Here is a 14,216-nt window from a genome sequence, read left to right on the forward strand (position 1 = left end):
TTTTTTGTAGAGACGAGGTTTCACCATGTTGCCCAGGCTGGTTTCGAACTCCTAGGCTCAAGCGATTCGCTCGCCTTGGACTCCCAAAGTGCTGGGATTACAGGCGTCACACACTGCGCCACGCCCTCCTTGGTTTCTTCCAGCGCTAATTTCTTTGAATTATCAATTTCACCATTTAGATGCAGAGACTCCTATTTTAAAATAAAAAGGCTAACAACTAATCACTAGAGTGTTTTAAGCTCAAACATTTAAAAAAACAGTCGGGCCTAAAACTAGTGCAAAACACAGACAAATTATTTGCCACCATGTCTGCTGTGTGTCCTTACTCCTTTAAAGGGGGAGGGATTGTCTGAGCAGGAGAAGGGAGTGGTTAAGTCCTGTCAGGTGAATAGAAACCCAGAGCTGGAAAACACCGATCTTCAATTTTACAGGTAGGGAGACCATCGGACCAGAGAGGGAGAGTAACCAGCCTCGGGTCACACAGCCAGAATTAGCTGGGTGTCTTCCGAACACGCCACGCTGCCCTGGGATCACCAACTGCTTAAAGGGTCCTGACACCGCAGGGCAGGACCCTACCACTCCTCGTCCCTGTGGCCCCCGACAGCGGGGAGCCGGCAGCTCCTCTCGGGAGGCAGCCACAGGGAGTGGGGCCCAGGTCGAGACCTACTCGGTGGCCCGCACGAAACTGCACGTGTCTGCCCGGCACACGTAGAAGCTCTTTCCTTTATTCGGGCCATCGCGGACTCCGGTCTTAAGAAAGCAGAAAGTCCCTGAAGAGAGAAGAAAGTGAACAACGATTACGCCACGCTAAATTAACAGGCCCCGGGGGACGCTGAGACCCTGGCCCCTTACCGTGCTCCGGACACCTAACCACCTCCATCTCGCTGCGTCCCCCAAATTCCACAAGGGCCCGCCCCAAATTCTGCTTCCGCCTTTTACTCCGCCCTCTTTGTTCAGGAACCAACCATCACTCAGCTCTTGCAGTCTTAGTCCCGCCCATAATTCTCCGCCCTTGGCCGTCACCCATCCTACCCGCTATCAGCCAATCATATAGGAACTTCGCTCACCTCCAACCAATCACAGCCGCCCTCAGGTATGGCGCGCGCCGAAATCAAATACGAAGCGAGGGGGCGTGGAGGACCCGTTATGTGCTGGCTGGGGCGTGGCTGAGGCTGGGGAGAAAGCGGCGGGGCTTCCGGAGGAAAGGAATCTCGGATTTGCAGGTCTTGGAAGAGGGCAGCTCTTGTTTACGTTGAAGACCGAGAGGCGGCCCTAGGGCTAGCGCCAGTTAGCAGGCGCTGAAAGGCCCTGGCTTCGCGGGCTTCTCTGAGCCAGGCTGGCGCTCGTACGCAGTGGGCTGCTAGCTCAGTCGCTGGCTGGGAGGCGGGGGGAAGCCGCAGCTGCAGGCGGAGCCGCGAGATTTGCGGTGCAGGAGCCTGAGCGGCCGGGGGTTTGGTGGGAAGTCTTGGAAGCTGCTGAGGGGAACTGAAAAGGCTCTCATAGGCAGGCACAAAGACTTCACTAGGACCCCCCCCCCCCCCCCCCCCCCCCAATGCTTTAAGTTTGCCTTGTGCTTTAGATTTCACAAAGTGCTTACACTTACACGGCTCTCCTCACTCAACCTGGTGAGATGGAAGATCCCGAGACTCAAATTTGAGAGACTCACCCAAGGTCAAAGAGTTGGCGAGTGGGCTGGTCCGTGGACAGGTGCGCAGGTCTCAGCGCAATTTGGCCCGCGCAGCTGCTTCCTGTGTGTACTGGATGTTCTGTAGGCTTGCCCAGAGTGGAAGCCCCGAGTTACCAGCCTCAACGTGGAAACCACGGAAGGGGAAATAGATGACTTTTGGTGAGGGCGAATTTTGCTTTATCATTTTGTATTGTCAAACTTTTTTTTTTTTTTTTTTTACTAATATGCTTTTGTAATTTTGAAAGTGGAAGATGAGGTTAAATAGAAGAAAGGGGACAGTTCCCTTCGATTTAGCTTCATCCTCGATTTTTAAAATTTGAAGTTGTAATCAAAACTATTAGTAAACAAAAAGAAGAATAGATACCAGATTTATTGCAATAGAAATAGTTTCATATTGCAGCTATTGAGGACCATATGTCCCAGACATATGGTGTGGCACCTGCACTGTTCTTATGGGGGCTGTAGAACAGAAAATCTGTAATGTCTAGGAAATCTGGGCGATGTGATAAATGTACATCTTATGGGGATCCGGAGGAAGGGAGACAAACCTGAGGTATCATTTATTAATTAAACAGTACTTGTTAAATAGCCTTTTTATGCCCGATGTGGACTAGGTGCTTGAGAAATGTAAAATTTATTCATTTACACACACAAAGTTTGAAACAACTAGTCTAACCACAAGGAACTTACTCAGTATTTTGAGGAGACTGAACTAGTGCATATTGAACACTTAAATAAAAATATAAAATAGTATTTAAATGTCAAAATGAATGGAGTTATTAGCAACACTCTAGGACTAGAGGAAAATGGAATTTCCAAAGTGGAGTTCATTTATACACAACTACCCTTCTGAAACTTAGATGAACTTAGAAGACAGGAACAACAAACAGGTAGAGGTATTTTCATTATTCCGAGATTGTTATTCTTGCAATTGATGTATTTGTACGTCTTTAATAGACGCTGTATTGGAGGTAGTACACCATGAATACAGGATTTGCAGAAAGAGGGGCATGGTAATTAATTATTTCTTGAATAATTTTTAAAACAAGGCGAAATCGGGGCCTCTTAAATATCGCGTTAAGGAAGAAGCACCTCCCCCGCAAGTACCCAAGTATCTCCAGTCCAACCCCGCAAAAGTGTGCACGGCCAAATCACAAACGGGTAATATTTCTTCCGTAAATTTAAAATACACTAGATAAAAATGTTAAGTCTCTGGGCGTCTTATTCCACCTCATCATATTTAAAAGATTGAGGCCGGGCGCGGTGGCTCAAGCCTGTAATCCCAGCACTTTGGGAGGCCGAGACGGGCGGATCACGAGGTCAGGAGATCCAGACCATCCTGGCTAACACGGTGAAACCCCGTCTCTACTAAAAAATACAAAAAACTAGCCGGGCGAGGTGGCGGGCGCCTGTAGTCCCAGCTACTCGGGAGGCTGAGGCAGGAGAATGGCATGAACCTGGGAGGCGGAGCTTGCAGTGAGCTGAGGTCCGGCCACTGCACTCCAGCCCGGGCAACAGAGCGAGACTCCGTCTCAAAATAAATAAATAAATAAATAAATAAATAAATAAATAAATAAATAAATAAATAAAAGATTGAAAAAAATAAGTTTGAGATTGGATGAAAGATGGTCATAACGGGAAACATTTTTAAAATTAATTTTTATGCCTGTTGAGTGTGGTGGTGGGCACCTGGGGTTGTGGCTACTTAGAAGGCTGAGGTGGAAGCATGGCTTGAGCCCACAAGTTCGAGGCTGCAGTGAGCTGTGATTGTGCCACTGCACTCTAGCGTTGGTGACAGTGAGACCTTGTCTCTTAAAAAAAAACTTATGCCTATTGAAATAAAGTATAATGAATTATACGATATACACTTTTCAAAATACATAGGTGTATTGGTGTATGTGTATTATTTTTTATTCTTAATTTATATTTTAAATTTGTATTCTTAGTTAGCCTACAGACCCCTGGAGAGACCCTTGGGAGAATGTGCTTTATGGATCTCTATTTTGAGTAAAGTTTAGAGTTTGTTTTTCCTTAAAGCTTGATTTATTCAAAATAATGTCTAGGCTGGGTCCTAGACTTAGATGGTTTAAAATGCACAGGTTAATTATCCAATAAATTTTTCAGTATGGAGCTGGTCAAATGCAAAGTATATGTTGGAATTGTTCTAAAACTGGACTGTGGCAATGGGTGCACAATTGATTAAATTTACTGTAGTCATCGAATTTTACACTTTAAATAGGTGAATTCTGTGACATCTAAATTATACCTTAATAAAGCTGTTTTCAAAACTAAGTAATGCCAAAACATCTATCTGCGGCATGGAAAGTAATAACTAAAATTAGTCATCTAGCTATGTTGGCATCCTAAGGAAATATCCTAATGGGTGAAGAAATAAAGTGGTAGTAGAAACCCTTCAGTTACAGAAGAAAACTAGTTCTCTGACCTGTGAAATATTGAATAAAATCTAGGGTGGGCCAGGCAAGGTGGCTCATACCTGTAATCTCAGCACTTTGGGAGGCTGAGGCAGGTGGATCGCTTGAATCCAGGAGTTTGGGACCAGCCTGGGCAACATGGTGAAACTCCATCTAATACAAAAATACAAAAATTATCCGGGCTTGGTGGAGCATGCCTGTGGTCCCAGCTACTTGGGAGGCTGAGTTGGGAGGATCACCGGAGCCCAGGGAGGTTGACGCTTCTGTGAGCCATGATTGAACTACTGTGCTCCCACCTATTACAGACACTCATTTTGGTTTTATTTATTTTTCTTTTCTTTTTTGAGGTAGTGTCTTGCTCTGCCACCGACTGGAGTACAGTGGTGTAATCATAGCTCACCGTAGCCTCAACTGCTGGAGCTCAAGCAATCCTCCCACCTCAGCCTCTGGAGTAGCTGGGACCACAGGTATGTGCCACCACACCTAACTAATTTTTTGATTCTTTGATTTCTTTTTTTTTATAGAGAGGAGGTCTTGCTGTGTTTCCCAGGCTGGTCTCGAACTACTAGGCTCAAGCAGTCTTCCTGCCTCACCCTCCCGAAGTGCTGCGATTACAGGTATGAGCCACCACACCCAGGAACAAGTCCAACCCCACAAAAGTGGGGCTTAATTCTTGGGAAAATGAAAGAATTATACTTTCTGTGGTCAGCATTGTGCTGACTGGCATACATTAAACATGTCAGACCTCCATAAGATACCAGTGGTGAGAGAATGAGCTAGAACATTCACCTTTTGACATCTCGGTCACTACCTTATTGTTTTAAAATAATCAGCATTTCCAAGTTTCAAGTGATTTGTAAAATTCCAGCTGCTATGCTTTATTGATTATTTTTTAAATTGTTCAAATTTATTTTTCAAATCAGCAGGTCATTTTAAGAATCATATTTACTTTTCTGAACTTCTGGTGTTTTTGCTTGTTGCTTTGGGATACGATGGGAAGGAGTAACTAATTTTAATTGACAGATGAAGGATTGTTCCCCATTAGGCACATTCTGAGAGGGAAAGTCATATTCTAACTTTTCCTGAGGTGTGTTCTGAGATAGTATTTGTATATGCATTGTCACATTTAATTGTCACAACTAGCCTAGGGATGGGATTGTTTATCTCCATTTTCAAGATGCAGATACTAAAGTTTAGAGCAGTTAAGGAGCTGGCCCCAAGGCCAACTCACCTTACAGAGCTGCTCCTAAAACTTTGGAACGGGATAGTACCCCGGGATTAATTTTGACCTGGCTCAAAGTCACAAAGCTGACACCAGCCGATCAGGGCCTAAAAGCCATTTTTCAAAACCTTCAATCCAGTTCTTGCCACTATAGTATTTTTATAAAGCATAAATTATTCAGCAATACATTCAGATATTTAACCCACACATCGGTAAGCGTTTAGGTATTTGCTGTGGTGTACAGACATGGCTAAACAAATCCAAGACAAAAACCAAAAACCCAAGTCTTGCCATTTTACAAATGACCACTAGGTAGCAGCGTAGTAACATAAAAACCAAACTGAGGCCCACCCTCTTCTGTTTCATTCTTTTTGTTTGAAGATAGGTAATGGTAATTCAATTTCATTTCATTTCATTTCGTGCCTTTCAAACATATGACTGTTTTCAACTTGTCCTTTGATATAGGCTCAATCAGGATGATACTGTAATGAGAACAAATGTGGTTATATTTTGTAAAGCCAAGAGACTTTACAAATTCTTTTGTTGTACCAATATTTTTTCAGTATTAGATTCCAAATTTCACTGTTCTTAAAATATTATTCCAAAAGTGGTTCAAAGCAGGCTCTTTATCTTCTTCTTCTTCTTCTTCTTTTTTTTTTTTTTTTTTTTTTTTTTGTAAATATATAAATCTATATATATATATATATACACACACACACACACACACATATATATATATAAATAAGTGGAGTCTAGAGTGGAGTGCAATAGTGGGATCTTGGCTCACTGCAACCTCTGCCTCTTGTGTTCAAGTGATTCTCCTGCCTCAACCTCTTGAGTAGCTGGGATTATAGGCTTGTGCCACCGCTCTCAGCTAATTTTTGTATTTTTAGTAGAGATGGGGTTTCACCATGTTGGCCAGGCTGTTGAACTCATGACCTCAGGTGATCTGCTTGCCTTGGGCCCCCAAAGTGCTGGGATTACAGGCTTGAGCCACCACCCCTGGCCACAATTCTCTTTTTTTTTTTTTTTTGAGACAGTGTCTTGCTGTGTTGCCAGGCTGGAGTGCAGTGGCATGATCTTGGCTCACTGCAACCTCTACCTCCTGGGTTCAAATTATTCTCCTGCCTCAGCCTTCCAAGTAGCTGGGATTACAGGTGCCCGCCACCACGCCTGGCTCATTTTTGTATTTTTAGTAGAGATGGGGTTTCACCATGTTGGCCAGGCTGGTCTCGAACTCCTGAACTCAGGTGATCCACCCACCTCAGCCTCTCAAAGTGCTGGGATTACAGGTGTAAGCTACCACGCCCAGCTCACAATTCACTTTTTAAGTAAATTTATGAAGTTGTGCCATCACCACCAGAATCCAGTTTTAAAACATTTCTATCACTCAAAAACTTTCCTCAAAGCTGTGTGTAGTCAATCCCAGCTGCCACCCCCAGCTAGTCCCAAGGCAACATCTGATATGCTTTCTGTCTTTATAAGTTTGCCTTTTCTGGACATTTCATATAATAGAGTCATGTAATGTGTAGACTCTTGCCTCTGTCTTCTTTCACTTACATAATGCTTTTGAGGTTTATCCATGTTGCACATGTATCAGTATTTCACTCCTTTTTATTGCTGAGTAGTATTCCATTGTGTTCACTCATCAGTTGGTGGACATTCAGATCATTTTCCTTTGGAGTTATTAGGAATAATATCGCTATGAACATTAATGTTAAAGTCTGTTTTGTGTTTGTTTTTGTTTTTTTTTTTAAATGGAGTCTTGCTCTGTTGCCCAGGCTGGAGTGCAGTGGTGTGATCTCAGCTCACTGCAACCTCCGCCTCCTGGGTTCAAATGATTCTCCTGCCTCAGCCTCCCGAGTAGCTGGGATTATAGGCTCGAGCCACCACGTCCAGCTAATTTTTATATTTTTAGTAGAGATGGGGTTTCACCATATTGGCCAAGCTGGTCTCAAACTCCTGACCTCAGGTAATCTCTCTGCCTCAGCTTCCCTAAGTGCTGGGATTACAGGCGTGAGCCACCACACCTAACGTTAAAGTCTTTATATGAACATTTGCTCTCATTTCTCTTTGGCAGATAACCTATGAGTGGAATTGCTAGGTCATATGGTTAGTTTGTTTAACTTTTTAAGAAATTGCCAAACCACTTTTCCGAAGTGGCTATACCATTTTATATTTCCACCAGCCCCGTATGAGGGTTCCCAGTTCTTCATGTCCTTAACAGTGCTTGTTATTGTGTGCCTTTTTTAGTAGGTGTGAAGTGGTATCTGATTTTTTTTTTTAATTTGGATTTTTCTATTGATGTGGCACTCTTTTTCGTGTGCTTTTTAGCCATCATCTTCCTCTTTTTAAATGGTCTTGAAAGTCTTTTTCCTTTAATGTTTGTATGGAACATTTTAACCTAAGTTAAAATGACATTAATTGTTATTAATACGAAGAGATGAAAGACATAGTAATCGTTTGTATAATGTTAAGTAACAAACATTATACAATGTACTATATACTATGACTATAGTCATGTCAATTTTTTTTTTTTTTTTTTGAGACAGGGTCTCACTCAGTCCCTCAGGCTGGAAGTGGTGCGATCTCAGCTCACGGCAGGCTCCATCTCCCAGGCTCCAGTGATCTTCCCACTCCAGCCTCCCAAGTAACTGGGACTACCAGAGCACACCACCACAGCTGGCTAATTTTTGTGCTTTTTGTAGAGACAGGGTTTCACTATGTTGCCCAGGCTGGTCTCAAACTCCTGAGCTCAAGAAATCTGCCACGTTGGCCTCCCAAAGGGCTAGGATCATAGGTGTGCGCCATCGTACCTGACATGAAAAATATTTTTAGTCACAACAAACTATTAACTTTCAAGACTGCATATTGTATGATTCCATTTATATACCTCTGGGAGGTTGGGTTGGGAGATTGGTGCAGTTTTTATTTCTACAACTAGCATGTATTGCTCTGATTTTTAAAATCCAATAAAGATATTAAACGCAAACACATAGAAAACAATAACAAAGAGGATGTACCAAAATAATAATAACAATGCTTATTTAAGACGGTAGGATTATTGGTGTTCTTTTCTTCTTTTTCTCCCATTGTTTTATATGGCGTATAATGTTATTATACTCTCAGCAGTAGAGTGGTCATAGGCCCCGTGTCTCTACCTTCATCAGAACACCTCTTAAACTTGCCTAGTTCTCATCCTAGCTATTCAATCCTAACCTTCCTCTAATTAATCCTTTCTTTCTTTTGTTTTCTTCATGCCCTCCTACCCAATTTTTTGGTATCTAATTCAAGTTTTATACCAAGCATTTTTTCCCTCTTCCCCTTAACCCTATACTAGTTATTCTACTTAATTCTAACCTTCTTCTCAACCCTCGTTGCTCATTTGTTCCCTAAAACCTTCGCCACTTTACACATTCACGATAACCCAGAGCCTCAAGGCCTCCACTGGCTATGTACTTATTTTCTGGTGGCCACCCTGAGTTGTATTTCTTTCTTTCTTTTTTTCCTTGTTTTTTTGAGACAGAGTCTCACTCTGTCGCCCAGGCTGGAATGCAGTGGTGTGATCTCAGTTCACTACAATCTTTGCCTCCCAGGCTTCAGCAATTCTGCCTCAGCCTTCCGAGTAGCTGGGATTATAGGCACATGTCATTATGCCTGGCTCATTTTTGTATTTTTAGTAGAGACGGGGCTTCACCATGTTAGCCAGGCTGGTCTCGAACTCCCGGCCTCAAGTGATCACCCACCTTGGCCTCCCAGCGTGCTGGGACTACAGGCGTGAGCCACTGCACCCAGCCTCTTTTTGTTTGTTTTGTTTTCTTTTTGTTTCTGAGTTGCATTTCTTCTGGAAAGCAACAAATGGCACTAAGGTGGATTCCAGGTTCTCAAGTTGAGTGTAAACAATACTACCCAATGCTCTGAAGACTTTTGTCATGAAGTTTCTGAACCTCCTTGGATGCTGGGATCTTAATGGCTGAGAAAACTCTGGCAGAGTTCTTCCTGGTTCTCCCTCCTTTTCCTCTCTGAGTTAACCTGGGAACCAGAGCAGAGCAGCCTCTGGTTTTTGCTGCTATTTTTTAGTACGAAAATGGCCTTAAAGAACTCATCAACTTTTTAAAACATGAATCAGGTTCTGTTACTCTGCTTATAACTCTTCAGTGACTTTCTGTTACACTTAGAGAAAAAGGTGAAGTCATCCTTTTGGTTCCTATGGGCACTGCATGATCTGGCCCTACTTGCTTCCCCTTTGACAGACAGCCGTCCCACTCCCCCCACCCATTATATTGCAGCCACCCTAACCTGTTTTCTGTTCCTCAGTGTGCCAAGCTTCATATTACCCTACGGCCTGCATTTATATTGTACTTTCTGCCTGGAATGCTTTCCTTAGTTCTTTAAAACCCTAGCCCTTCATCCTTAGGTCTCAGCAAGCACCATCTCAGTGAGCCTTGCCCTGACTACTTTATCTACAAAGGTTCTTCCTTGTTCTCTCTCAGTACCCGGTTTGCTTTCCACATAACATTTATTTCATAGTTGTCTGTTGACTTGTTCATTGTCTGTCTTCCCCATAGACTATACATGTAAGTGCCAAAAAAGCAGGGACTTATTTCTGTTTGCCTCACTAATCACTGTATACACAGCATGTAAACATTCCATACGTATCCGTTAAATGGAATGGATGAAATCACAGGGTAGAAGGAACCCTAAAGCCACCTAATATGTCCTCCCAAATCCCTTCCACAGCGTCCCTAATGGATTCAGCATAGAAACCTCTGTTTATAACAAGTTCGCTTTGAGTGTGTCAGAATGTCAGTTAATTCTAATGCATATTGAGCAGAAATCTTTCTGTCTGAAACTTCCACTTTCTTGTCATCTGGAGTTAAACAAAATACACCTGATCCATTTTTACATCACTTTAAAATATATGAATATGACTATTTCATCCTCTCTGCACTTTACATGCGTTCTCTTTCCCCAGAGAAACTCGTCCAACTGCATCAATTACTTTTCTCCCCCCGACACCCCCTCACCAGTATTTTGTTTTTTCTTTTTTGAGACAGGGTCTCGCTCTGTTGCCCAAGCTGGAGTGCAGTGGCACGATCTCAGCTCATTGCAACCTCCGCCTCCTGGGTTCAAGTGATTCTCCTGCCTCAGCCGCCCGAGTAGCTGGGATTACAGGCACATGCCACCACACCTGGCTAATTTTTGTATTTCTAGTAGAGATGGGGTTTCACCAGTATTTTTTGATGAATGTATGCTTAATTTGAGGCATCCCAAAGAGAATGCAATATGAAAAATACAGTGGGGTAATTATCTCCTTTATTTTGGATATGACCATTTTATATATGCAGTATAAAACTCCAAACTTTTTTCTCTATTTTTAAATAAATATGTTATGCTAATAATGTATATCAAGTGTGCAATCAACCAAAACCTACTGTTTTCATTTTTCATGCATGAGCTCATCTCCCCTACTTGGTGCACCTAATTGCCTAAACTTAACTATATTTCATGTTAATTTTGATTTATTATTCTAGGTTATCTAGATCTCTTTGAATCTTGTTCCTGTCAACTGACTTATTAGTGCCATCTCCTAATTCTGTGTCAACTGAACACTTGACAAGCCTGCTCTCTTTCCCTTCTTCCAAGTTGCCAATAAAAATGCCCAACAAGGCAGAGTGCTTTAGCAAGACCTGGAGAGAGCCCCTCCAGGTAAACATGGCGCGTGGTCTTTACACCTTGGGTGTGGTCATTCACTCAAGCATGCAGTCACGTAGTGTGCATGTTGTTCCTCTTGTTCAAAGGCCTTGCTGCAGTTCATGCATACAGATATAGCCGTCCCATGACTTAACAGCCTAGCAGAAAGCAGCACATCAGAAAAGAAAGTGAGTTTAACTTAGCATGGCATTTTCTTTTTTTTTCTTTTCTTTTTTTTTTTGAGATAGAGTCTCGCTCTGTCACCCAGGCTGGAGTGCAATGGCACCATCTCGACTCACTGCAACCTCCGCCTCCCGGGTTCAAGTGATTCTCCCGCCTCAGCCTCCTGAGTAGCTGGGATTACAAGTGTGCGCCACCACGCCCAGCCAATTTTTGTATTTTTAGTAGAGATGGGGTTTCACTGTGTTGGCCAGGCTGGTCTTGAACTCCTGACCTTAGGTGATTTGCCAGCCTCGGCCTCCCAAATTGCTGGGATTACAGGCGTGAGCCACCACGCCGAGCCTGGCATGGCATTTTCTTGGTGAGCAGCACAGGAAGCAGCCCAGAGGCCTCAGGGGGGCGGCTCTTCAGAACAGAGGCCCTCGCCTCATACTAGGCTAGTGATTCATTCAATCACACCACCATCTCCTGCGTCGATTTGCCTCACAACATCTGTCACGTCTCACTTCTTATAGAATCCGTCGCCTCCTTCCTCTCCCTCTTGGTGCTCTCTCAAGGTTTACATGCATTTGGATGAAGGCTAGGAAGGTTCTATGCTGTAAGTGAGGGATTTGCTCTGTCTCTCAAGGAGAAGAGGAAGTTGCCTCTTTTGCTGAAGATCCAAGGCATCCTCCACTGTCACGTGGTGCAGAAGCAGACATCCCCTTGAAAAGATCTAGCTCCTCTCAGCTCTTCTGTTCCTCTTTAGTACTTTCTTACCCTCCCTTTCAGACTGAACTTCCACCTAACTCTAAGCAGAAGCCCACACACCTCTTTCCACACACAGCAAGACAGGACTTATCCTGTCTGCTGTCCCACAGGCCTTGCCTCAGTGTGGTGGGGCTTGCTGCCTCTCCTGGTGTCTGAAGGGTTTCTTCCTGCAAGCACTCAGCCTTCTTCCTTCTCTGGGCCAGCAGTTTCTTCGGGGGCTGTGAGCACTGCTGGCACGGTGGATCAGAGAGACCCACTTGAGCCCCAGAGCAGAGCTGGGTGGGGCAGAGGCTGGTCAGTTCTTTTTTCTGTGGTTTGTTGGCTTTTATTTCTGCCTTCTCGCTTTTATGTGCTAATTGTCGCTTTTTCTTCTCTCTTGTTTCTCTTTTTCTCCTGCTTTCCCCACTTCCTCCCTGCTCAACCCTCCACATTTCTCCTTGAGTTCAGGGCAGACAGAAACAGCATTAATGATCAGCTGTGGAGGAGGAAGTGTCCAGGGTTTCTGTATTCCCACCCAGAGCTCCGCATGCATGTTTGAGCAATCCCTTTCCATCCTTACACTCTTTCATGATGACACCATTTCTGACACTTCAGTGATGGCCTATTTCTGATGGAAGAGCTGGAGCATTGCTAAGTGGCAGGTGGGGAAATTCTACTCAGTTCACTTGACTGGTTTTGCTCTTAAATTGTACATCCTCCTACCTAAGTGTATACATGCACAATAAAAAATGCCAAACATGTAGCACTCAGATTACTTACTCCATCTGAATTATGTTAACAGACATGAAGAGTGCACACCTTGGATAGGTACAGGACAAACCATAGTCCAGTTCATTAATTATGCTGTCAATTTGGCTATAGTCTGAATGATGTTTCCCATAATTCATATATTGAAGTCCTAGGCCCCAGCGTGATGGTATTTGGAGATGGAGGCTTTGGGAGATAATTAGGTTTAGATGAGGTCATGAGGATGGGCCCTTCATGATGGTATTAGTGCCCTTCTAAGAAGAGACCAGAGAGCTTGCCCTCTTTGCTATGTCATATGACTACACAATGAGAAGGTGGCTTGTCTACAAGCCAGAAAGAGAGTCCTCACCAAAATCCACATCATCTGGCACTTTGACTGGGACTTCCAGCCTCCAGAACTGTAAGAAAATGAGTATGTGTTATTGCAGCCACCCTATCAGTGATATTTTGTTATGGCAGCTCAAGCAGGCTAATACAGGTTACCAAACTAATTATTTGGTATCTTCCATAACAGTTGTTCTCCAAATGTGCCATTTGCACTCAAATCTACATGTAAATTGAAACAGGTAATTAACATAGGTAAAATGTACCTCAGAATAGGAGTCTCTGGTGATTCCATTTCTCATTAATTCCCATATACTATATATCTTCACTTGGAACTCTTGGATTAAACTATCCTGGGTTTGCATTTAACTGTAAAGCAGTCAGATAATTCTATCCGTATGCTCCTCTGTTCACACTGCATTGATATCTTGACTTCTGAAACTTTATACTTACCTATCCCTTAAATTATCCTTTTGAGCTGAGAACCCAAACAATGATCTATCTCGTGGCAAAACCCATGCTTGCATTCTGTTTCCACATCCTGTTGTACTAGTGTGCTAAGAATTAAGAAGTAAAATGCAGGTATCTCATTTTCTTTTCAGGAATAGGAAGAATTGAAATGGCTAGCTTGTTAAGAATGATGATGACACCTAACATGAGTTCTGACTCCCATACATGTAGATCTCATTTAATCCTCACAGTCAACTCTGTGAAGTAATGGGTATTATCCCCATTCTATGGATGAAGAAATTGAGGCAAAGCAAGATTAACCGGCAAAGATCACACAGCTAGTGGGTGACATTGTCAGAGTTTGAACCTAGGCAGTCTGAATCCAGAGCACACATTCCTGAGTATTAATTTATTGAATGTATTCATTTGGCACACCATCTAAAAGAAGCAAAAAAATCTAAGTAGAAGAGTGTAAGAGATAGTAGTTAGTGGCTTCAATTTCATCTCATTGATAAATGAGGGCTCATATATTTACTGTTTCTTTTGTATGGAAAGACTACTATTAAATCCGGAGTTGCCATTGAGCCTTCTGTTGCCAGGTGGAAAATCTACTGGTTTACTGCATTTGAATGATCCACATTTAATCCTAACAATGCCTTTCCTGAATCAATAAAAGAACTTCAGGAAAATATTTGGACACCTATGTGTGTTAGGAGCTAATGTTGGGCTG

The 14,216-nt window shown here is 43.1% G+C and overlaps 1 protein-coding gene across 2 annotated transcripts in view; it reads right to left on the reverse strand.

Annotated features, from left to right (window-relative positions):
- The window catches only part of TTF2 (transcription termination factor 2), a 43,302-nt gene extending 42,129 nt beyond the window's left edge, over nucleotides 1–1,173 (reverse strand). Inside the window, exons 1-2 of one of the 2 annotated variants that reach the window (XM_023222761.2) lie at nucleotides 1,068–1,173; nucleotides 668–770 (exon numbers count right to left, since the gene is read on the reverse strand). Coding sequence is in view for 1 of the 2 variants with exons in the window: in XM_023222760.2 (XP_023078528.2) it covers nucleotides 668–770; nucleotides 853–880 (131 nt within the window). In the remaining variant the exon portion in view is untranslated. Of the gene's footprint in view, nucleotides 1–667; nucleotides 771–852; nucleotides 934–1,067 lie in introns of those variants that run through there. The other variant, XM_023222760.2, reaches the window with a different exon arrangement.
- Nucleotides 1,174–14,216: the final 13,043 nt, after the last annotated feature.

The sequence above is a fragment of the Piliocolobus tephrosceles genome, chromosome 1 (genome assembly GCF_002776525.5).
Source record: "Piliocolobus tephrosceles isolate RC106 chromosome 1, ASM277652v3, whole genome shotgun sequence".
Lineage (NCBI taxonomy): Eukaryota > Metazoa > Chordata > Mammalia > Primates > Cercopithecidae > Piliocolobus > Piliocolobus tephrosceles.